Consider the following 25348-nt stretch of genomic DNA (forward strand, 5'->3'; position numbering starts at 1 on the left):
CTAACTTGATTTCATTGCTACTGTTTCTCGGTGACACTGGGTTCAGACGCTGGGAGACCTTGGGCCCGGCTGTTTTTCCAGCCATGAGGGGCCGCCGAGGTCTCGCAGCACAGCAGGGAGAGGATTTGAAGACACAGCTCGAAGGCTCAGTGGGAACCCCAAATCGAAATACCTTGCTAATACTTTTTAAAAATCAATCACACGTTGAAATCGGTCCACTTTGGATCTACTGGGTTAAGACATGATTAAAATTCATTTTACCCTTTTTCTGGTTTTGGTACCAGGGATTGAACCCAGGGGTGCTTAACCACTGAGCCCCATCTCCCCTGCCCAGCCCTTTTTTTGCATTTTGTTTAGAGACAGGGTCTCACTGAGTTGCTAAGTGGCTGAGGCTGGCCTTGAACTTGCCATCCTCCTGCCTCAGCCTCCCGACTTGCTGGGATCACAGGTGTGGGCCGCCATGCCAGGCGACTTCACCCCTTTCTTTGACTCTCTTCTTAATGTGGTGACCAGGAAGGCTTTCCCCACGGGCCTTGCTCGCGGTGTGTAGGGAGGATGCACAGTCTCATCGGCCCCATGGGGAGCGACAAGTCTCCAGTGGAAAAACAGGGGCACCTCTCCCTGCAGTCTGCATCCCCGGCTGGTCCCTTCCTCTAGCAGGGGTGACGAAGGGGCCTCGGGATCACCCCAGGTGCACGATTCCCACCTGTAGATGGGAACACAGCACAGGGCCACCTCAGGGGCCACAGCTGGGATGGATGGCATGAGTTCCTTCCCCTCTGCCCTGGGAGCAGGGCCTGGCTCAGGAGAAGCCCTCGGGAAGGCTGTAATCGCTCTCAGTCTTCACCTGTCCCCAGCCTCCTCAGCACCTGAGTTCCTGGCTCAGGAGGAGCCGTGGGGACTTGGAGGAGAAAGGAGCAAACCCGCCCCGCCCGCAGGCACATCGCTGCTCAGTGGACATCAGTGGACAGCCGCACAGGGGCCCGGGAGGGTGACTGCCCTCCCTGATGTGACTGCTCCATCAGTGACCCTGCCAGTGAGCCACAGGGACGGGACAGGAGCTCAGAGGGCACTTCTCGAGGGTCTTGCGGCCGGTCCTGGCAGGGTCCCCACTTTTCCTGACCTGTGTGAGAGCTGTCTGCAAAACCAGGGTCCCCCTTCTCACCCCACGTTAATGCCCTCGACGGCCAGGGGGTCCCACTGTCCGTCCCCCAGGGCGTCCCAGGAGGACAAACTGAGCTTCTCCCTTCTTTACATCAGGTCCCGACAGTCCTCCCTTCTGACCTGGGCACCTGTCGGTGTCTCCACGGGACCACAAGGCACAGCTGCTCCCTCCACAGAGAGCAGATGGGACCCAGGAGACCGCGAGCGACTGGCTCTCCCTCACCCCACGGCCTGCCTGACCTGCCTGCCCGAATCCCGCCCGAGAGCCAAGGCCACTGTTGTTCAAGGTCTCTGTCCTGGCCGGGCTGGGCTGCGGCTGTCGAGTGCCCTGAGTGGCCCTGGCCCTCCCTGGGCATGAGGCGCTGGGGCTGTAAAACCAGAGCTGGCCACCCCGGCCATAGAGAGCAGAGACCAAAAGTGCCCACACAGGGGACTCTGAGACCAGAGGGTGAGGAGTGGAGACGGAGGCGTTCTCCCAGCCAAGCCAGCTGGGTTTCTCGGGCCCTGACCCTGTCCAGAAGGGAGATGTGTACGAGAAAACGTCGCAACACGCGCAGTCCTCGCCGAACCTCCTGTCAGGGCAGGGGCGGGGGCTATTTCTTGGACCTTTCTCATACCCAAATCCCCTTCCCGGGGTGTGAGAAAGTCAGGTTTCCCTGGTTCAAATCTTGGCCACGCCCTGCTGTGTGACCTTGCAAGACCCAAACCTCTCTGGGCTCAACTCTTTAATGGGATAACCATACTTAATCATTCACCCGGGTGAATCTCAGCCAGGCAAGTCATTGGGAGGATTAAAGGAGACAATACGGGTGCACGGTAAGCAGGTCAAGGTGCTGGAGGGATCCGTGAACTCGGGGTTCAGCCCTCCCTCCTGCCTACCGCCTGCATCTTTTTCTTCTTAAAACTTAAATTTTGCATTTATGGCCCTCGACAGTCCTTCGAATACGCACAAGGTGCACCGAACACAGCGAGTCTTGAGCATAACAAACCTGTGACCCCAAACACTCCAAGCCAAGTGTCTTGCTGTGTATCCTGCAGCCCAGATTCAATCTTGGGGGGTTTTGTAATCTGAAAACAATGTAGAGTCCGGCTTTTCTTGCTTAAAAATGGAATCTGTGTGTAGACAGAGGTTTTTTTTTTTTTTTCCTTCACTTCAATTAAGAGTCGCCTGTGTCTCTGCTGGACCCTGGTCCTCGGGGCCTCTTCTCCAGGGCTGTGACTGGGCTCAAGGCTGCCTCTCTCTCTCCGTGGCCTCTGCCCTCGGCCTCTCTCTGCGGCACGCCCTGCCCCCCCCTCCTGTCACCCTGACTCATCCCACGTGGCTCGGCCTCCCCTCCCCTCCATTCATTCGTTCCTGGACAGCGTCCTCGTGGATTCCCCACATTCCGCCCCTGTCCACCGACAGGCCAGCGTTCAGGGACGCAGCAGCGTGACCAGGGACTGTCCTGGGCACGTCCTCTCCCCTTCCTGGCCAATTCCGAACCACCAGGGCCGCATCTTTAGACCAGAGAAGCAGCTTGGCGAATGGAAGAGGGGGGCAGAGGTCACCAAGGACCAGGGAGGCTGTCCGCACAGAGGCCCAGAGTGGGTGACCACGGCCGGCTGGAGGGGCACAGGGCCAGAGAGGGCATCGACGCCAGGGGGTTGCCACGGGCACCCTGGGCTCTCTGATGGCTGCTGCCACCGTCTCCACTAAGGCCGAGGGACCGAGGGGGCCGAGGGCGAGGGGCCTCCGCCCTGTCCACTCCCTGGTGTCGAATGGGAGCAGTTCTGCCCTGGACTCTAGTGTGCGCCGTGCTTGGGAGGAGATTCCTCTTGGACAAAGGAAATCCGTGTGTTCGACTCTGGGGAGCCGCGGAAGGACCTAGAGCAGGGACGCGGGGGACATACGGAGCTAGAGAAGATCCTCTCTGGGAATCAGCGGGAGGCGCTGGGATGTGAAGAATGAGGCGTGGCCAGGGAGGCGCGGTCCCAGGGCCGAGGGGTGACAGCAGAGACGGGCTGGGTGGGGGTGAGGCCGGCACACCAGGACCTGCCAGGGGCTGGGAGGATGGGAGAGGCAGCTCTGGGGCCAGTGGAGGCGGGGAGGCTGGGGTGAGGCTCAGGAGGAGATGACAAGGGCTGATGAGAGGGAGAGCGTGGGACAGGGGTGGGACTCGGGCACTGACTGGCAATGGTGGGGAGCACGGGGAAGAGGGGGCAGTGGCAGTGCTGGGGTCCTGCCCCAGGAACAGAGGGACCATCAGGAGGAGCAGCTGTTCTTGGAGAGCTGCTCAGTTCCGTTGGGACACTGTGTCCATTGGGAAATGGCCCCAGAAGGGTGATTCGAGGCTCATGAGGGGCGTCCTTCCAGTTCCAGGGGGTCCCAGAAGCTCATGGAAGTGGGGGAAGGGCACCACACAGGGGACCCTGGACACTCAGTTTTGGAGCAGATGCATTTATCCCCATGACTCAGATGAAGAAACTGAGGTTCAGAGAGGCCAAAGGACTGAATCAAGAAGGCCAATCCGAGGACTTTGTGGCTGACTGGCTGGGCGGTAGCAGAGATGAGGCTCCCAGGTGCTTGGGTGGGGGGCGGTCCTTCCCAGAGCTAGGGACCCTGGAGGCAGGCTGGTTTACCTCCCAGGGAAGACCTGGGCAAAAGCATGCTGAGAGTGCTGGAATCTTCCTCAAGGAGAAGAAGGCCCAGAGACACTAGGAAGTTTGCCTGGTCACACAGCAACCAAGGTTCAACTGAATGGTGTCTGGAGTCCTGAGCTCCAGGGAGCCTCCCCACACCCTGGTTCCTGGTAGAAGCAGGAGAAGGGAAAGCTGGAGTGAGGTAACTAGGGTGGGGACAGGGCTGGGCTGTCCCCTTCTTCACGGCCCATGGTGGCTGGAGTGGCCCAAGAGGCCAGGAAAGTTTTGCCTGGCAAGAGCGGAAGATCTCAGGGGTTGGAGGTCATCTCAGCCACTGGCTGTGTGACCTTAGACAGGCTGCCTAACCACTCTGAGCTTCCCTTTGCTCATCTGAAAAGTGGAGCAAATAGGCCAGCTGTGGAGAAGGGGCTGGGAGAGGGAGAAACCTCTGGGTCCAACAGGCTGAGCTCAGATTGGCTTCTGGCCGTGTGACTTGGTCATCCCACTTCCCCTGTCACCTCCTCATCTGAGAAGCCAGCACTATCAGAGGGTCTGACTCTTCCCCAGGCACCGAGGAGTCCCCAGCTCCTGGAGAGCCACGAGGGCTCTGCCCTGTCCTCCTCCACCAGGGCACCGTCAGGGACTCAGCCTCCCACCCTCCAGACTCTGAAGCCACCGGCCAGGAGCCCCGCCACGTGCCGGGGGTCTCCCCTCCAGCAGAACAGGCGGCACCTTCCGAGTCCCCACGGAGAAAACCATCCCCGTCACCTGGAGCCTTTCTTGGGGTGTCCTGGGACGCCTGGGGCCCCCAGCGCCCCAGCACCTGCTGTGGTGAAGCCCTCCCTCGGGGGCACGAAGCCCCGAGGACCCCTTTGACAGACAGAACCACTGAGGCGCCCGGAGCAGCCTGGCGCGGGCCGGTGACTCAGCAAGGCCCGGGCCCCCCGCTGCCCTCGGGAGGGGCTGCAGCCCGGGGACCCGGACGAGCCGAGCGAGTCGGGCTGCGCCTGAGCTTGCGAGGCCGGCGGCGCCCCAGGCGGTCCCGCGGGCAGGCCGGCCCGGCCGGGGGTCTCACCTGGAGTCCGAGTCGTCGGCGCGGGACCACAGGCTCAGGATCCCGTCCTGGTCCATGGCGGGTGGCCGAGGGCGGGGAGGGGAGGACGCGCGAGCCGTGGCGGCGCAGGTGTGCGCGGTGGCAGCGTCTGCCGCTGCCCGCCGGAGCCCGCCAGGTGCCTACCTCGCCCGGCCCACGGGGAGGGGCGGCAGCCGGTTCTCCCAGCTGCTACCCACGCCCCGACAGCGGGAGAGGCCAGGAGCCTCCCTTCCCGAGGGCGGGGAGGAGCGGCCACGGGCACGTCCTTGGCCCGCGCCCAGAGAGCGGCGGGATGGAGACGGGGGTCAGCACCGAGGCCACACCCCGGCCTTCCGGGCTGGCGGCTCTGGGCATGCGACACCCGCTGGGAAACTCGGTCCGGCCATCGGGAACACGGAAGGGTCCCGTCGGTGCCGGGAGCCGGCTGCCTCCTTCAGGAGCCCTCAGCCGGGCACCCGGGTCCCCTGGTCCCCTGCCTGGAGACACCGCAAGGGACCAGGGACCAGGTCAGCAGCACTGGCTGCTGTGGGGACTGCTCCAGGCCCAGGGCGTTGGAGGTGGGCGGCAGAAACTTCCAGAGACCAGGGGAAGAGAGACCTTCAGAGAGAACCAGAGACAGACAGACCCTGAGGGGTGAGAGACAGAGCCATCGGGGGACAGAGACACACAAAGAGGCAGAAATAGAGACACAGAAGACCCCAAACAGGCAGAGTCACCCAGAAAGACAGAGACAGGGAGCAACCCAGAGACGTCACAAGGGCCAGCAGCCACGGCTGGCGAGGGACTTTGGACGCCCAGGCCCGGGTTGAACTCCAGCTGCAGCACTTCCCAGCCGTGGAGCCCGCAGCCCAGTCCTCTGGCCTCTGGGCCTTGGTTTTTCAAGTGGAATATTTCTTGGGTGGTGGCAGGAGTCTCTGGCACCCAGGGGCACAGCCAACCCAGGGCCCGTGGCTCTGTCTCCTGGCCCCTGGCCTCCCCTGCGTTTGACCTCAGGCCCATCAAGTCTTGGAGTCTGGCCGTGAGGCCTGTCCCCACCAGAGGTGATACTCTATTCAGCCAGAGGCACAGGCCTGGCTGGGTAAGAACACTCCTGAGCAGGTCAGAGAGGACATCGCAGTCCCGTGGCCCTCTCCCACCCGAGGCGCGGACATCCCAGAACGTGCTGCTGGAACCTTCCAGGAATCCTCCTCAGTTTTTTTCCTCCTGGAATTAGACATCGGACCCGGGGGTGCTCCATCACGGAGCCACACTCCAGGCCTTTTCATTTTCAGCTTGAGACGCGGTCTCACTGACTTCCAGCCTCGCACTCCTGATGACTCCTGCCTCAGCCTCCTGAGGAGCCAGAATCACGGGGGTGCCCCACTTTTCTGGACTTCTCCTTTTTTCTGACGTGGGTTGGAGAAATCTCGGTCAGATGACTAAACACGAGGACAGCACTGTTGGAAACCGCATTTACTGACCCAGGCTTGTTGCATAGGTGAGGGGGATGGGAGATGTCAGCTCTATAAAGATGCAGAAAAGGAACTCAGAGAGGTAGTGGGACCTGCCCAAGGTCGCACAGCACTGACCACGTTCACACCGAGGGCAGGCAGAAGACACATGTCCTGGGGCGTCCCATCCCCTCAGTTTTTCTGCCCAAAGACCCATCTGTGAAGTTCTGGACTGTGGGGAGTGCCCTGACCTGCACTCAGCTGTGACCGAGTTCGCCTCCTGGTCCTGCCCTGTCACCTCAGTGTGAAGGGAGGACCTCCCTGTGGGCTGAGAGGCCCTGTTGGTGTCAGGGAGGAGGCTGAGCAGAGCCTGGCCACCCTCCTGTTTTACCTTCAGTGACCTGTCCCCAAGTCTCCCACAGTGCTTCAGGCACCGGAGCAGGAGGACAACTGTGCCTGGCCACCTGAGAGCCTCAGGGGAGGATTTGGGGGATGGAGAGGGAAACTTGGGGGTAGGGGGCAGCTCTGGGAGACGGGAAGGTCCAGGAAGACCCAGTGCAAGTTTAAGGGGGGGGGGCTAAGGAGTCAGTGACAAGGAAGTGGCTGAACACGGAGGCCCAGAGACCCCAGAAACAGCCCCACCTCAGGGCCTTTGCATTTGCTGTCCCCGAAGACATCTAAGCGTGTCACAGCCTCCTCCGTCTGCCTGGAAACCGTGTCACCTCGCACAAGCTGTGCCACCAACCTCTAGGTCCTTCCCGGCCACCCTCTGACTTCCTACATGTTTTGCTGACAGCTGACCACAGGAGGACAGGGCTCGTCCGGCGTCCAGCCCTAGTATCCCAAGGAAGCGCCTGGAATGTAGGAGGTGCTCATTAAATGCTTGTTGATGGGATGATTGAGTCGTCACAGGGAGACAGGGAGAGGTGACAGGAGAGGAGTCCCAGCACGTGACGGGTGGGGGCCACGGGATGGAGACCCAGGCACCAGAGCAACACCTTAGCCAGTTAGGGGAGGGGGAGGGGCATTCAAGGAGACCACTAGCCCCTCGGAAATGGCCCCGGGGTTCCCCAACATCCGGGAGAGAAGAGGGTGAGGGTAGAAAGGAAGCCAGGAGCCAGGTCCTCATCCACCTGCTGCGGCAGCTAGAGTGTGGCTCCTTCCCTCAAATTCGTTCAGGCCTTTAATCCCCAAAGTCTTACTTGCTGGCACTGCGGGGGCGGGAGCCTGGTCCAACCCTGATGTTCAGGGGCGGGGCCTTTGGGGAGCGATTAGGTTAGATGAGGTCATCCAGGCCGAGCCCCCACGAGTGAATTCTGGTGGCTTTGTAAGCAGCAGGAGGGAGACACACGTTGATAGAGACGATGTCGTGCACTCCACCACGAGCTCCAGGGAGCCTCCCAAGAACCTGCAAAATGCTGTTTGATCCTTGTACATCGGGAACCATGAGCCACTTCTTTTTCTTTATACAACAGCCTGCCTCAGGTATTTTGTTATAGTAATAAAAACTGACAGTACATCTTCACTCTATCCATCCATCATCCCTCAAACCACTCATCCCCCTGTCCACCCATCCATCCATCCATCCATCCCTCCAACCTGGAGATGCCTCTTATGGATCAATTGGAAAACGAGATAGGAAGTAAACATGGCTTTGAACTGAGCTGGCCAATGCAGTGGCTAGTTAGCACTAGAAATGTGGCTTATGTGACCAAGGAAGTGGACATTTTCAATTATATTTCCTGTTAAGTAATTTACATGTGACTTTAAGAGCAGAAACAATATAAAACACTTCCCCCTTGAAAGCACCAGGAATGCTTTGGTAACATTTGGTACATTTAACTCAACTGTTGGAAACTGAGCATTGAAATGGAGACAAGATGCCTATAAAGCGTCTCAGAGTAATTTTGATTTGATTCCATGTTGAAATGATGGACAGATCAGATTAAGTAAAATCTATTCCTAAAATTAACTTCATCCATTCTTTTTCTGGGGGGAGTGGGAAGTACTGGAGATTGAACCCAAGGGCACTTCACCTCTGAGCCACATCCCCAGCCCTTTTTTATTTTTTTATTCTTTGAGACAGGGTCTCGCTGAGTTGCTTAGGGCCTTGCTAAATTGCTTATGCTGGCCTGGAACTTGCGATCCTCCTGCCTCAGCCTCCCGAGACACTGGGATTGCCAGCATGTGCAATTTTTGTCCCGACTGCTGGGGGCGGGTAGCTCAGTGTGCCGGTGTTGGGCCTCTCCAGGAGGCGAGGAAGGGCTTCCCTGGGGAGCGGGTGCCCCAGGAGGAGAAACCAAGGACAGGAGGACACCGTGTCCAGCCAGTGCACCTGAGTGGAAATGGTGTCTGCGTGGAGGCCTCGCTGGGCAAAGGCCAGAGAGGCCGGAGAGAGCCGGAGGTACCCTTCCAGCCAGAGAGGGGCCTCTGGGCAGGTGAGACTTTTACTTCCTGGGTCACATACAGCCCATTTCTGGTGCTAGCGGGTGGGGACATCCAAGGACACCACTGGGTCCCTGGGGACTCACAGGTAGCAAGAAGCAACCCGGTGGGGATGGGCTGGGCCAGTAAGGACAAGCCCTCCACCCCACTAAGCCTCCAGAGAGTCCAACGTGTCACATGATGTGCCGTGACCACGACCAAGCCCCTTCCCTGCCAGACCTCAGGGACTGGTTTTGAAAGGGGGGCACTAGGGTAGGCAGCAGGGGTGGGCGTCCTGGCCTGGCCTCTCCTGGGGTTCCCTCTGTGCCCCCCACCAGCCCTGGGATGTGCCATTTTGCTGTTGGAGCTTAGGCGTGGGCAAAGGGAGGTCACTGGGTCATGAGTTCATGTTTCCACAGAATGAGGCCATTGTCACCTCCAGAGCCCAACCTTTCCATTAAAAGCTAGTAATTGTCACAAATACCAGCAGCTTCGGCTGCTTCCAGGCTGGGCTCCCCAGGGGGGAGACTGGGGGCGGGCGCAGTGGAGTCAGGAAGGACAAGCGACCAGAGTGGGGTGGGGACCGGGACTGCACCGGGGTGGTCTGAAGGTGGAGGGTCCGGGCCCTGAACCCCTGTGACCAGAGAGACAAAAATAGGACACTTAGACCCTGGGTCCAGGAAAGGGGGCCGGGGAGGGAGGTTAGGGGTGGCAGCGAGGCCCAGGTCCCCCAGTCCTCCCAGGGCCACTTTGAGCAGGAAATGAAGTCCTGGGTCTGGGCGGGGTGGGCCCCCTCGGCCGGCTCCTCCCCAGCTCCCCTCTAATCAGTGGGTCCATCGCGGGGTGCGCTGCGCTGCGTGGGAAACCTCCGCGGCTCCCCGCCCCGATGACTCCATCCCGCCGAGCCCCGCAGGGCCGATACCGCCGCCGCCCGCCCGCCGCCCCGGTCCGGGCCCTGGTCCCGGCGCGACCCACACCTGCTCCGGCGGGAGGCTGGGGACGCGGCGGCCTGAGCACCGCGGAGACTGGGGGACATGCCCAGGGCCTTGGGGTGACCAGCTGGGTCGTCACCGGCCCCGGGCGGAGGGAGCAGAGGGGTGGAGAGGCCGCGGGACCCCGAGGGCCACGGGGCTGCAGGTGGCACCTCGGGCCGCGGCTGGACCCCGGTCGAGGGAAGAGGGGCTCCCGGGCCCCGGGGCTGGAAGACGGCGCGGCAGGTGCAGGCTGGGCGCTGGGCAGGGTCTGGAGGCCCCAGGTGCGCACAGGTGCCGCTCGTCGCCGCCTCCCGGGCCTCGTGGGTGCTCCCAGCGCCGTCCTCACTGTCCCTGGAGCTGTGTGCCAAATGCCAGGACCAGACAAACCCGCCGTGCCAGTTGAGCATCCCCAGCCCCCCCAGATCCTCTCCCTTCCCACAGTGACTCCAGGGAGGCCCTGCCCCAGGGCAGTGAGGAGGTGGGTGGGAGGCGGCCCAAGTGGGAGAACAGGACACCCCACAGCTTCATCGGTGGCCTCCTGGGGCTCAGCCCTGCTCCTGCCACCCACTCCCTGCCTTCAGGGGCCCACACTTCCTCCTTGGCCCTAGGTCCCCAGAAACCTGCTCCACCGAGCAGCCACCTGACCATTCCTGTTCCTTAGGATCCATTCACTCGGATCCATTCATTCTGGCAGCCTCCGCAGACCTCGGGAACATGGGAGCACCGCCCTGGACACGGCAGGAGGAGGAGAAGGATAATGTCCCCCCAGTGCCTACGTCCTCATCTAGGAATCTGCAGACGTCATGCCCCTGGCCAAAGGCGCTGCGCAGGAGGGATCGAGTTAGGGCCCTGGAGTCGGGGAGATGGTCCTGATTATGGGGTTCATCGTCCTCCCAGGGGTGAAAGAGGGAGGCAGGAGGCGCAGAGCCAAGGAGAGGCCGAAAGATGCTGCTACTGGCTTTGAAGAGGGAGGAAAGGCGGTGAGCCCCTGAACGGGCAGCCTCTGGAGGGCGGAAGAGCCGGGAAACAGATTCTCCCCGGGCCTCCTTCCAGCCCGACCCCACCTTGATTTTAGCCTAGTAATAACCGCGTTGGACTCTGGCCTCCAGAACTGGAAGATAATCGATTCATGAGGTTTTTTTTTTTTTCTTTGGGGGGGTGGTACTTGGGGTTGAATCCAGGGGCCCTTAACCACTGAGCCCTTTGTATTTTTTATTTTGAGAAAGGGTCTCACTAAGTTGCTGAGGCTGGCTTCGAACTTGTGATCCTCCTGCCCCGGCCTCCTGAGTGAACAACATATCTGGCTTTGTGCTGTTTTAAACCACTGAATTTTTTTTCATATTTAATTTTTAGTTGTAGTTGGACACAATACCTTTATTTGTTTTTATGTGGTGCTGAGGATAGAACCCAGGGCCTCGCACTTGCTAGGCGAGCTCGCTACCACTGAGCCACAACGCCAGCCCTAAACCACTGAATTTTTTACAGCAGCCACAGGAAACTTAACGCAGCAGTGAAGAGAGATAACAAACCACTAGAAATCACACCAAATGCTATGGAGTAACGAATGGTGTGAAAATGTGGAGGGCAGGTGAAAGGGCTAGAATGTGGGCTAGGGGCTTTTTAGGGTGGGCCCTCAGGGCAGGCCTCTTGGGGAGGTAACTGGAGGAGGTAAGGCCGCAAGGTGGGTGGATGGATACAGGGGAAGAGTGTTACAGATATCAAGAACAGATACCCAGCCCTGGGGCCTGGGGATCTAAGTTCAAAACAATAAAACATATATTAAGGAGATCAGTGCAAAGGCCCTGTGGCAAGAGGGCACCTGGTGTGATGAAGAACCATGAAGAAGGCACGTGAAGCCAGGGCTGAGTGCATGAGGGAGGGAGTCCATCCAGAGCTTCTGTTTCAGCGAAGAAAAGATGCGCCCTTTCCCAAATAAAATTTTCAAAAGTATCAGTCTACTATGAGGCAGCCCATAGCATGGCTTTCCACCAGGGAGAGAAATAGGGCAGGAAACTCAACACAGCAGTGAAAGATGGCAGGGGTGAGGGGCCTTGGGGGAGGTGCCATCCATCTGGTCAAGTCTGTGAAGGAGGCAAGATAGAACATTCTGGACCAGGCGGAGGTCTGAGGGTGGGACTGTGCCTCTTGATGACAGGAGGATGGAAAGGCAGATGTGGGACCTGGCCCCCTCCTCTGTGTCCCTGATATGGGCTCTCTGTCCCCGTGGAGGGATCCAGTGCTTCTTGCCGATGCAGAGACACTGTCACACACCCTGGGACACCCTGTCACTGTTTTATGGTGTTTGTCAAATACTCAGCACATAGTTGGTGCCTGGCCCTGTGCCCAGAGATCTGTACAGCCACTCATCAGGTCCTCGTGATGCCCTGATTAGGTTGTCCCCGTTTTACAGGGGAAGTGGAGGCGCTGACGTCACTGGTCAGAGTCACGGCTGGGGTTGGGACCCGAGCCCACAAGTCCCGGCTCGCCAGCCCACTGCCGAAGCTGTGAATGCACTGGCCGTCGGTGAATACCTCACCAACCTAGTTCTGGGTCACTGGTCTGTCCAGTGCTGTCCAATGTCTGCTCTTATTTAAAAAATTAATTATGGTTTCCCAGGCGCGGTGGCCCATGCCTGTCATCCCCGCAGCTCAGGAGGCTGAGGCAGGAGGATGGCTGGTTCAAAGCCAGCCTCAGCAACAGCGAGGCGCTAAGCCACGCAGTGAGACCCTGCCTCTAAAGAAAATACAGAGTAGGGCTGGGGATGTGGCTCGGTGGCCGATTGCCCCTGAGTTCAGTCCCCAGTATCTCCCCCCGAAAATAAAAATTAATTATGGTTTAATTAAATTAATTAATTATTGGTGGCGGGATGGATCCCAGGGCCTCACGCAGGCTAGGCGGGTGCTGTTCCAGAGCCACCCCCAGCTCTGCGCAGCTTTTAAAAGCCAGCTCCAAAGAGCCTGGGGGAAGATCAGGGTCCCTTCCCAGGGTACAGCCTGTCTCCCCCATTGGCTTGGGGTCTCAGAAAGCTGGGTACCCCGTCCCCTGACCACCAGGACCCCGGAGCTCTCAACAGATTGGGCCGAGTTCCCACGTAAATGGTGGGACCCAGACCTAACTGAGTCTCCTTGAGCTGAGTGACAAAACCAGAAGCCACTGGCCTCTCCCTCCCTCCTCTCCCTGCCCCCCAACCCTGGGGCCTTGGGCAGTCTCTGGAGAACTTTTGTGGGGAGAGGAGATGGTCTTGCATCTGGGGTGCTCGCAACATCTGTGGTCTCTGGGGCGGCCCCCAGGGGAGACTTCTCCAGCCCCCAGAGACAGCGCCACCCTGGTCTAGACCCTCCATCCAGGTATGGGAAACCCAGGGGAAGTGTCCCACCCAGTGACTCGACCAGGAAAGAGACAAGTCCATGCAGGACAAGAAGCCAGCTTTTCAGCTCCTCAAACCAGGGACAACCAGAGAGCCACACGAGTCCTGAACTCTCTCCCTCCCTCCTTCCTTTTTTCCTTCCTTCCTTTTCTTTCATTGGAATTGAAACCAGGGTTAGTTAACCACTGAGCCACATCCCAGCCCTATGTATTTTTTTTTTTATTTTGGGACAGGGTCTCACCAAGTTGCTGAGGCTGGCCTCTAACTTGCAATCCTCCTGCCTTAGCCTCCAGAGTCGCTGGAACTATAAGCATGTACCACCGTGTCTGGCTAATTGTGTACTTTTGCTGTGTAGTTTCACCTCCCTAAAGCTGTAAATAAAGAAGGGAAACAAGTCCGTGGAAGTGGGTGCTTTAAAAGATGAACTGGGTATTTTTAAAGGCTGAATTTTAATGTATAATTATAGGTAAGTTGTACCACCATCAACCCGACTTTAAAAAAGATAAGACGGATGGATTCATGCGCCACAAAACAAATAGAGAGGGATGGCTCACTGGAGAAAACTGTGGCTCTTCTGTTTGAATCTCTCGTGCGTGGATACACGTAAACTCACAGCAACAGAAGTGGTTCCCGACAGTTGTGGAGGCTGAAGTCCAGGGCGCAGGCACCCGCAGGTTGGGAGTCTGGGGCTCCTTCCTGGTTCGTGGTCACCTGTCTCCTGACTGTGCCCTTGAGATGGAAGTGCTGAGACGTCCGTGCGCAGTGTGGGGTGGAAAAGAAAACTGGCCCAAGTGGGGGGCCAAGAAAACACCAGATACAATAAAAGTGGCCCGTGTTGGGACCCTGGGCAGTGGGGCTGGCTGTGTCCATCGGGGAGTCCTGGGAGGGAGCCGAGGTCCTGCACTGAGGGCTTGTGGGGCTCTTGAGGGGGCTTCTGATTTGGGGGGGACACACACACCAAAATTTTGAGGGGATGAAGCGTATTGTCTGGGGATGGCTTCCAGACACTTCAGTGATCAGACAATAACGGGGTGATTGTCGCAGACAATGAGTGGGAGAAACTAGAGCCAAAGAATCCACAGGGTGTCATTCCACCTCTAGAAAGTTCTAGAAGGGCCAGGTGCTGGGCCCAGGCCTGTAACCCCAGCTACTTGGGACACTAGGGTGGGAGTTCAAGTTCAAGGGCGGCCTGGGAAACTCAGCAAGACCCAGTTTCAAAATTTAAAATAAAAAGGGCTGGGGGGGCCGGGGACGTGCTCAGTGTCAGGTGGCCCTGGGTTCACTCCCTGGTACAAACATAAAAATTAACTGCCACCTGCTTTTTTTTTCCTTTCAGTGCTGGGAGCTCTCCCCCCGAGCGACACCCCCAGCCCACGGAGGACCACAGACTCACCTCAGGACTCAGCGACCACACCAGGGGTTGACTGTTGAAGTCCTCCCGGTGAAAAGTCCCATTTAGTCACAGACCTTCACACCAGGGCCTCTGCGGACGGCGTTCACAGATCCTCGGAAGCAGAAACCGCTCAGCCGGCTCCAACCAGTGGACGGACCGACAGATGGTGTGAAGCTCTCCTCGGCTACCCCAAGGAGCTCACCGCGTCCAGATGGACAGGACCGCTCCCGAAGGCCACAGACCCCAGACACCTGTGCCGGGCAGTGGGCCCTCGGATCGGGGATCAGAGAGTCCCCGGCCTGTGGATTCCAGAGTCCGGGATGAGTGACAGTGGGCGCGGGTTGTCAGTCCCCATCAGGTACAGCCAGCCTCCTTCAGGGGGAGCGAGGGTGGGGAGGGGTGCGTTGGACCCCAGGGTTAGCTGTGCTCCCGACAGCTGGTGTCAGGGCCCTGCCACCCCCCTCCCAGCCCTCCTTGGGAGGGTCAGTCCTGGAGCCAAGGGGAGCACCAACTCAGCCTTGCCTCAGTTTCCCCAGCCTCTGATCTGAGCCTCTGACACCCTAGTCCCTAAGAGATCATGTAGGGTGTCTGGGATCTGTGTCCTCCTCCTCAGAGCTGAGTGAGGGGACCCTGGGACAAGACCAGGTCGCCCTCAACAAATCGAGGGTTCACCTGAGGCAGACATGGGGACCCCAGTCAGACACAGGGTTTCCTCAAAGGGTTTCCCATGAACTTGGTGCCAATGGCACATTTAGAAACCACGGTTTTCATTTTCACGATGCCCAGCCAGCCACACATCCCCTGGCTCGGGTTCAACCCCACATGCAAGGAACAGAGGCTCGGAACAGAGGCTGGAGACGGAAACCCGACCCCTGGGAGAAAGGAGGCACAGGGGGTTTCCACACCTTGGAATCTCCCCAGCGACATCCTTGACCGTGAACCCAAGGCTGTTCGTTACAACGTTATTTATCATCGCAGAAGAACTTAACCTACCTCCCATAAATAAGGTAATCATTAAACGAGGTCACAGCTGTCCTGTCAGAGGGCACTGGGAACAGAGGGAGTTCCAGGCGGTAGATGAGGTGACAAAAGCAAGGTACAGCGCACTTCACAGAGGACGATACAAGGCATTTGTGGTGCATAAAGGCTCAAGTCTGTGGGAAACATGGGGAAGAGTGTGAGGACACACAGGGACGAGGCCCCCAGGAAAGACCCATGGCTCTTGCATGGAGAAATACCGTGGGTTTATTTATTTTTCACTTATTTATTTATTTTAATTGGGGATTGAACCCAGGGGCACTTAACCACTGAGCCATGTCCCCAGCCCTTTTTAAATGTTATTTAGAGACAGGGTCTCACTGAGTTGCTTAGGACCTTGCTAAGTTCCCGGGGCTGGCTTTGAACTTGTGGTCCTCCCGCCTCAGCCTCCCGAGTCGCTGGGATTACAGGTGTGCGCCACGAATAATAGCATCCTGACACATTTATTTCCAGGTGTGATCTTTGTAAAATCGTGTTGTTAGTGCACTGTTATTTTTCTACCAACTTCAGATATGTTCGGACATTTACACTGATGTGTGTGTGTGTCAGTGTGTGTGTGTGTGTGTGAGAGAGAGAGAGAGAGAAGAGAGAGGGAGGGAGAGAGAAGGAGGGGACAGGGAGGACATCATGTTCTATGTTGTCATTTTACATGATTCTACACACAAAAAGGATTCGCCATGCGGCTTCAAATCTTCAAAAACATGGCTCTTAATGCCTAGGGAGGCTTCTGCAGGGGACTCTAATTCAGGCCCCAGCTCCCTGCTGGTGGACATCCACTGTGTCCAGGCGCTCACTGGGATCAGCATGCTGAACCTACGGACTTCCCTGCATTTGGATTCATCCATTTCTTTCCAGAACGGGAATCCCTGGCTGGTCAGAGGAGGTGGACACTATTCTGAAGACGGTTTTCCTTCTTTGCATTTTACCAAAATAATCACGCAATGTCAATCACACCGTGTCAAGAGCCGGGAAGGTACAGATCAGAGGTAGACACAGACAGACCAGCGGCCACTCCGTCAGGGCTGGGTGATGTAGACCCTTCCAAGACTTCCCAAGTCGTGGGTCAGTTTCTTCTGTTTTCTGGTGAGAGCAGTAACATACAGCCCTGCCACGTCCTGCTTATCTTCGCTTTATAGGTCGTAAGAAGATTTCCCCAGCCAGGTGAGGTGGCGCCACCTGTGATCCCAGCTTCTCTGGAGGCTGAGGCGGGAGGAGGGCAGGTTGGAAGCCAGTCTCAGCAACTTGACGAGATGCTGTCTTCAAATAAACTATAGAAATGGTTGGGGGTGTAGCTCATGATGGAGCAGCCCTGGGTTTAATCCCCAGACCAGAAAACAAAGCCAACCCCCACACCGTTTCATGGTAAATGATAGCATGATGTTCACTAAGGTGGCTCCCTAGTTCACAAAGCCTTTCTTCTAGCACCTTTCACCACAAGTCCACGAAGCTTATTAGATAAGTATTTAAACTATTTCCCTTTTGTGTGTGGGGCAGGGAGGGGGGCACACCAGGGATTGAACCCAGGGGTGCTTATCCTCTGAGTCACATCCCCAGCTCTTTTTTATGTTTTAGTTAGAGACAGGGTCTCACTGAGTTGCTTAGGGCCTTGCTAAATCGCTGAGGCTGGCTCTGAACTTGAGCTCCTCCTGCCTCAGCCTCCCGGGCTGCTGGGATCACACATGTGCACCACTGTGTTGGGTATTTCCAGTTTTTTCTTTTTTTGTTTGTTTGTTTTGTTTTTTAATGCAGTGGAGAAAATCTTTGTATGTAAACGAAGTGCACATCTTCTAGTCATCCCTCACCACAGAGTCCCAGAAATGGGACTTCTCGGTATGAGTCCCAAGCCACTGACTGAAAAAGTTACAGTATCCCCTGCTTGCTGGCCATCAGCGAAGGTGGCGTTGACGCTCCTGTTTTAGGGGCTTTGCTCGGTGGCGAGTGAGGGATGCACCCTCCTTTTCATTTACACCTTCCCCCGTGGAGTCCACAGGTATTTACTGAGCACCTACTACGTGGTCAGCTCTGGACTAGGTGCTGGGGAGACGCCGTGGACAGCACCCGCACCAACTCCTCCCCTGGGAAAGGAAGCCTGTTCTAGCGCGGGAGGGAGGAGGGGTGGGCGGTAAAGATCGGCATGAAGAGGCCCAGGAGGACTGGGGACGTGGCTCGGAGAAAGTGCACTTGCTCAAGACCTCTGGTTCCATCCCCAGCACTATGGGTGTCCAAACCAGAATAGAGTGAGGGAAAAAATGCCTTTTGCACAAGCTTGTGACCCACTGCAGTCCCACCTTGTGCCTTGTCTGCCCGTGTCTTTTGCCTTTTTATGCTGACATAGCAGGTTTGCATTTGCCATATCCTTCCCACTTAGCACATCGATGGCAAGAGCAATAATAGTGTCATTCACGGAACTTGAAGCTCTGACAACTACTAGGCTACACACTTCCCACTCGTGCTCTCCAGGGATTCTGCCTCCTGGTGTTAACTTCCATTTTGTAGATGTTTAAATCGAGGGTCAGAGAGATTGAGTAACTTGCTCAAAGTTACACAGCCTTTGTGGTACAGCCAGGATTCAAATGCAGACAGTCCAGGCCCTTGGCCACCAGGCTAGTCTGTTTCTACAAACCCTGTGACTCTCTTTAGTTATCTTATTTGACAGTTTGATTTCCTGACAATAGCATTTTGAGTTATTGGGCTGTGACGTACATACATCTGAGAACACATTTCCGAAGTGTACAGCTTGATGAATTAATTACAGGTAAACATACCAATTATCCAGCTCTCAGGTTTATGTATTTTTTAAAGAAAGTACCTTCCTGGATGCTAATCCCAGGGGCCAGGATCCACACCTTCAACTTCCCAAGGTAATCATGACCTTGACTTCTCAAATCTGGTAGTCAGATTTCAACTAGCAACTTTGAATGCCAAGGGCTAATTCATCAACTGCCTTGTTAACCGAACTGTAGGGTATTAGCATGCGGACACTCTTTCTCCTCGATGCCAAAAAAACGAAATCTGCAACATTTTTATTCATTATAGTTTTTTTTATTCATCATAGCATTCAGAGAACAGGAGGGCCTGGGTCTCATTTAAATTAACAGGAGCGGGCTGGGGCTCAGCTGTAGAGCGCTGGCCTAGCAAGTGCAAGGCGCTGGGTTCCATCCTCAGCACCCCATAAAAATAGGAGATGTGCAAATATTCCAGCCCAAAGTCAGAAGGTGGCATTGGGGTGACCAGGTAAATGGATAAAGGGCAGCCAGGTCGCTGGTAACAGAGAGAGCCCTGGCGTCCCCCAGGGGCTGTGGAGCAGCCCTGGTCCGTGGGAACATCTCCCCCACAGCCCGGAAAGGTGAGTCACAGGCAGATGGGAATGGATGGACTGCAGCAGGTGGTGTTCCCAGTGGCCCCCAAGGGTCCCTGCTGCCCCATGGTCACAGCTTGGTGGAATCTCCTCCCTACTGAATCAGAGTTGGTCTGTGGGATCAAAAGGGAGGCTTCCCAGGCAGGGCCATGTTAGAGCTCAGGGCCGGACCGAGGCTCTAGGGGGCATGGGCCTGGGGCCTCGCAGGCTGGGACCAAGACAGGCTGCACTCGTGCTGGCTGGACCTCTGGCTCTTTGTGTCGTCCACATGGTGCTGTTCCTCTTGTCCTGATGGGTTCGCTGACATCTCGAGGGCACTGGATTCCCGCGTGAACTCTGAAAAGGGTTCCAGTGTTCTTGAGCCAAGAAGAAAGGATGTCGCAGCCGCAGAGTTTCACACCGACTAAGGGACACGCCTTTCCCTGTACATGTTCTTTTAACTCATTTGGGGAACTAGTCGGTGAGTATTGAGCTCAGTCATAGCTAAGTCCTTAAAGCTAGATCCGAAGTTTCACACTTAAACTGTTTGCGAACACCTGACATCTGTACGGGGCTGGTGTAGAAGTGTCCCTACTTGAAACCTCAGCCACATCCACGGAGCACACAGTGAGGTCTGATGTCCTAAGGTCGTCCTGGGTTCAGTCTCGTCACATGATGTGGTGAGGCGAGGTGCTTGTAAATTCAAAAGTCATTCAGAAGTGAGAGAAGGACTTCGAGTGTTCTTAGGTGGTATAGAGGCTGCAACTGACAGAAGCTGTACAGAAAATAGAGTCCACAATGCCTTGCCTCTAAATATGCTTAGGTTTTTTTTTTTTTTATTTGTTGTTTGTTTTTGTACCAGGGATTGAACCCCGGGTGTTTAACCACTGAGTGACATCTCCAGCCCTTTTTATTTTTTATTTAGAGACAGTGCCTTGCTAAATTGCTTAGGGCCTCACTAAGTTACTAAGACCGGCTTCAAACTTGTGATCCTCCTGCCTCAGCCTCCCAAGCTGAAGTTGCTGAGATTATGGGGTGCACACCGCACCCGGCTTATGTTGAGTTTTTTTTAATAGTTTCTTTTTATTTGTAGATGGACACAATACCTTTATTTTATTTTTATGTGGTGCTGAGGATCGAACCCACGGCCTTCCACATGCGAGGTGAGCACTCTACCACTGAGCCCCAACCCTAGCCCTTATGCTTAGTTTTTATGGTCTCTTCATGTCCTTTTTTTTTTTTTTTCTTTTTTAAGAGAGAGAGAGAGAATTTTTTTTTTTTTTAAAGAGAGAGAGAGAGAATTTCAATATTTATTTTTTAGTCTTCAGCGGTCACAACATCTTTGTATGTGGTGCTGAGGATCGAACCCGGGCCGCACGCATGCCAGGCGAGCGCGCTACCGCTTGAGCCACATCCCCAGCCCTCTTCATGTCCTTTGATAGGGGGACTGTGGTCAGCAGGACGATGGTCATAAAGGAGGTAACATCTAGGGGCCTGGGGCTGGGGCTCGGTGGCAGAGCACTTGCCCTGCAAATGTGAGGCACTGGGTTCCATCCTCAGCACCACACAAAAATAAATAAACAAAAAATAGAATTTTTTTTTTTTTTAAGAGGTAACATCTGATGGCAGAAAGCCCGCCTGCACACCCTCTTCCCTGGATACTAACTACCCTTTCACTCTTTTTAAGTTCTTGAACGCCCTCAAATACAAGTGTGTTTCAAGCCCCCAAATTATGCCTGTGCCCAAAACGTTTGCTCTTATAATACTTGTAACTTTTGTAAATACTTCTGCAACTCAGTGTGGTGCTGACTCGTTCGACAGAGACCTCACCTTTGTGGAGATTGCTTCCTCCTTTGCTGATCTTTTAAAAAATTCTGATTTTTTGTTAAACATAAGTCTAATTGCTCTTTAAATCCAGTTATGTTACAGATCTGGGGGTGCTCGGTGGTGGGCATTAATCAGAAAGGCCACACACACAAAGCAGCCGCTCTGTGCGCTTTGGGACCTCTTCAGGTCGACCTTAAATCTTTATGCTCTTGACACCAGAAATTAACTGGTCCTTGCAATCAGTGGCATTCGATGTATGCAAACTACATAAAGTGTTTCCCTCCCTGAGATCAAATCCAGGAACATAAAATCCAGGGTCAGCCACATCCTCTGCCTTCCAAAAGAGCGCTCAGGGTCAGGGTCGGCTGGAGTTGCCCTTGGATGATTTCAGTTGGCCTGGTGACTCTCAGTTATGCCTTCAGGGTGGTGTTGCTCTGCCTGAAGAGAACATCCTGTGGAAGGTGTGGCTGAAGCATCAAGAGGAACAAAACTGGGCTGGGGGCAGTGGCACACCTGTAATCCCAGAGGTCTGGAGGCTGAGGCAGGAGGATCCCAAGCTCAAAGCCAGCCTCAGCAACAGCAAGGCGCTAAGCAACTCAGTGAGACCCTGTCTCTAAATAAAATACAAAATAGGGCTGGGGACGTGGCTCAGTGGTTGAGTGGCCCTGAGTTCAATCCCAAGAAAGAAAGAGAGAGAGAGAAAGAAAGAAAGAAAGAAAGAAAGAGAAAGAGAGGGAGGGAGGGAGGGAGGGAAGGAAGGAAGAGAGAGAGAGAGAAAGAAAGAAACAGGGAGAGAGAAAGAAAGAAAGAAAGAGGGATTTCATTGAGTTTTTTCATTGAGTTTTTTTCTGATGCTTATGATTTTGTCTAAGAAACATTTACTTACAGTGTAAAGTCGAGTGTATGTCATAAAAGGCACGGCCGTTTCTGCCTGGGTCTCTAGGGTCACTTGCTCTGGGGACCCAGCCGCCTGGGCTGAGGACACCAGGGCCGCCAGCCCGTGGAGAGGCTCCACGCCCCAGCCACATGGACCCTGTGGGCCACCCAGCTCTGGTCTGTCCCTGAGATGGCAGGAGCCTCGGCCCACATCCAATTGCATCTGCACAGACCTTGACCCAGATCCGCGCAACTGAGCCACTGCCACACCCTGACCCGCGGAAGTGAGGGGATCCTTGAGCAAGGACTGCTTGGCATCTGGGGCTGATCTGTCCTGCAGCAATAAATCAGAAGCCAATACACAGATGTTTCCTGGTGTCTGTGTCTGTCCCCCCAGGCAACAGCTCTCTGAGGCTCTATCTCAGGGAAAGACAGGAGAAATTCAGGCCAGTAGAGAGAGCAGATCTAGAAGATGAGATCCCAGGGAGACCACAGAGGCGGGTGGGACTTTTGGAACAGGGAGGGAACCAGTGGTATGGGGCAAGGAGCCGAGATCTGGGGACATTGCTCTGGACGAAAGAAGAGTCATTATGCAAATTCCCCTGTCCAATTCCTGCTGGAGGGGAGAGAAGACAGCCTACCACCTGGGCCGGGAGCCTGTGGCCCCCGAACCTGCACCCGGCCAGTCTCCACCTGCCTGAGCTCCAGGAACAAGCTCCTCGAGTGGTGGCGCTGTGCGTGGGTAAAGGGGTTCAACTGCAGGTCTAAACTCAGATCAGGGGTTCTCTACTTATTTTTGCTCCCTGGTCCCCATGGTGGTCCCAAGAAACAGCCCTTCCCAATGGTATAGACCTCCAAGGCTTGGAACAGGCCCCCTTGGGATCTGAGCCGCCATGTGAAAGAACCACACGAGTCCCAACACCGTGATCAGATGTTAACTTGTTCAAAACCAATACCTGGGAGCTACCATTATTTTCAAATGGAAAGACAATCCCAAAAGATGCCGGCTCAAAGGGCTGGGGTTGTGGCTCTGTGATAGCGTGCTTGCGGAGCTCCCGTGAGGCACTGGGTTCCATCCTCAGCACCATGTAAAAATGAAATTAAGATTGTGTGTCCACCTACAACCAAAAAATAAATATCAAATTAAAAAAAGATGCTGGCTCAAAACCATTAGCTAATTTGTCTCAAAGGTTATCTCATTCTGGAATTCTCTCTCTGTAACTATATATCCATTGCTCTCTCCCTTGGTAAGTCTGTCATTCTTGGCTTCTCTCAATAATGTGTTAAACATTATCTCTGGCACATGCTTACTATATATTTGCGTAAATCATATTTTTAACTACTTTTGGAAAATTATATTTTGATAATTCTCTCTGAAAAAATGTTTTTTAATTCATAGGATCATAAGGGTTGGGATGTGCCTAGGATAAGCAAGGACCTGGGTTCCATCCCCAGCACCTCACCCCACACAAATGTAGAATCATAGAAGAAGTCAACTGAAACTGTTATCAAAATATTTAAAAGATATATTTTATATTATAATATATGTACTTTTGTGTGTGTGTGTAGTACTGGGGATGGAACCCAGGGGTATTCTACCACTGACCCACATTCCTAGCCTTTTTAAAAAAATTCTGAAACAATGTCTTCCTACATTGCTGAGGACCTTGCTAAATTGCTGAGGCTGGCCTCGAATTTGCAAACCCTCCTGGTTTAGCCTCCCCTGCCACTGTGCCCAACTCTATATACCTCTTTAGTAACATTAAATAACAAAATCTAGCAGACCTAATCACAGGTCTAGTAATTAGTAAGATCGTGGCAAAAAAGTAAATGATACTTCAAATATATGCAACAATCATGATATGACCTGGAAATAATCTGCACTTTGAATGGCTAGAGTAGTAGATTCCAGAATAAACAAAATTACAAGGGTTTGCTAATGCTATTATAGCTTATTACCCACATTTGTGTAAGTTATTTGCCACTGTGTAACCAACCACCGCAATACTTTGTGGCCTAGGACAATGATAATCATTTATTTTGCTGTAGGAACTACAATTCAGGTGGAGCTCATAGAGGACAGCTCATCTGTGATCCATGGGCAACACCTGAGGCAGCTCCTCTGTGAACTGGGGAACCACATTCAGGTTGGCTCACTCACAGGGCTGGCAAGATGGCACTGCTCCTCTCCACATGACTTCCTCAGGGATTCTTGGGCTTCCTCCCAGCATGGAGGCTCCATTCCCAGTGTTGCTGGCAGCTGTTGGTTAGTAGCTCAGCCAGGCTTGGGGGTGGGAGCCTGGGTTCCTCACTATGTGGCTTCCTCAGGGATCTTGGGCTTCCTCAGAACATGGAAGTGGAGCAGTAAGAGTGTTCATCCCAAGAGAACAAGACATGGTGTTTTTACCACCTAAAACCAGAACAGGACTACTTCCACTGAATCCTGTTTGTCAAGGTATCTTGCAGGTTCAAGGTTCAGAGCTGTAAACTTCACCCCCCAATGGGGAAGCAGCTGGCTCTAGAAGAGCCAATGGAATAGGAGACAGTGTTGAGGTCATCTTTGAAAACTATAATCTGCCAGGCTGGGATGTAGTTCAGTGGTAAAGTGCTTGCCTAGCAGTGAAAAAAAAAACCACAAATAAATAAAAATATAAAAATCTGCCATAAAGATGAAAAGGAATGCTAAATCTCCACTAAAGTGAAAAAAAAAATTCATTATCCAAGTTTATGGACTCCTTGAATCCTGTCTCCAAACCTTTTGAGGGTCCCTGGACCTCCTATTAAAAACTTCAGCCAGATGCAGCGGCACATGCTTGTAATCCTAGCAACTCGAGAAGCTGAGGCAGGAGGATCACAAGTTCAAGGCCATCCTCAGCAACTTAGCAAAGCTGCAGAAACTCAGTGGGACCCTGTCTTGAAATAAAAAATTAAAAGGGGGGCCGGGGTTGTGGCTCAGTGATAGAGCACTCGCCTAGCATATGCCAGGCGCTGGATTTGATCCTCAGCACCACATAAAAATAAATAAATAAAATTAAGGTATTGTTTCCAACTACAAGTAAATGTATATATATATGGGGCTGGGCATGGTGGCACACACCTGTAATCCCAGTGGCTCAGGAGGCTGAGGCAGGAGGATCTCGAGTTCAAAGCCAGCCTTAGCAAAAGCGAGATGCTAAGCAACTCAGTGAGACCCTGTCTCTAAATAAAATGCAAAAATAGGAAAAACTAAAACCAAAAAGGGCTGAGGATGTGGCTTAGCAGGTACATGCCCCTGGGTTCAATCCCTGGTACCAAAACAAACAGAAAACTAAGAACCTTCAACCAGAATGAGGCAGTTTGTGGATGAGGGTGAAGGTGCTGTTGTCTTTTAAGCTTCAGCCCTGGAGCACTGTTCATTTCCTGAGCAGGTGTTTACTGAACTAATGCCATAGTCTGAATGTGGCCTGTCCCTTCCAAAATTCATGGTGAAGTTTGGTGGTCACTGTAGTGGTGGTGGGAGAGGAGGCCTTGAGGTGATTCAGGTATTCCCAGGACTTGGTGCCTTTAATTAATTAATTGAAAGCCTCCAGGTCACTGGGAGGGATCAATGTTGGAGTGGATTGGTTACCATGAGAGCAGGTTAGAAAGGTCTGTGTCAGTGTCCCTCTCTAGCTAGATGACACCTGGCCAACAGAGCTGCCAGTCCTGCCCCTGGGTATCCACCCACGTGAACTGAAGTCAGCCTGAAGAGGCGTCTGCCCGCCCAGGTTCTCGGCAGCTCCATCCGCTTGGCCAAGACACAGAAGCACCCTAGCTCTCCCTCAGCA

The 25348-nt window shown here is 54.6% G+C and overlaps 1 protein-coding gene across 1 annotated transcript in view; it reads right to left on the reverse strand.

The window, feature by feature from the left end:
• Positions 1-4964, reverse strand: part of Sult2b1 (sulfotransferase family 2B member 1) — a 29494-nt gene extending 24530 nt beyond the window's left edge. Inside the window, exon 1 of the mRNA XM_027920506.2 lies at positions 4859-4964. Within this exon, the coding sequence (XP_027776307.2) occupies positions 4859-4914 (56 nt within the window). The 5' untranslated portion in view covers positions 4915-4964. The remainder of the gene's footprint in view (positions 1-4858) is intronic.
• Positions 4965-25348: the final 20384 nt, after the last annotated feature.

This window comes from Marmota flaviventris, chromosome 18 (assembly GCF_047511675.1).
Source record: "Marmota flaviventris isolate mMarFla1 chromosome 18, mMarFla1.hap1, whole genome shotgun sequence".
In the NCBI taxonomy this organism is placed as follows: domain Eukaryota; kingdom Metazoa; phylum Chordata; class Mammalia; order Rodentia; family Sciuridae; genus Marmota; species Marmota flaviventris.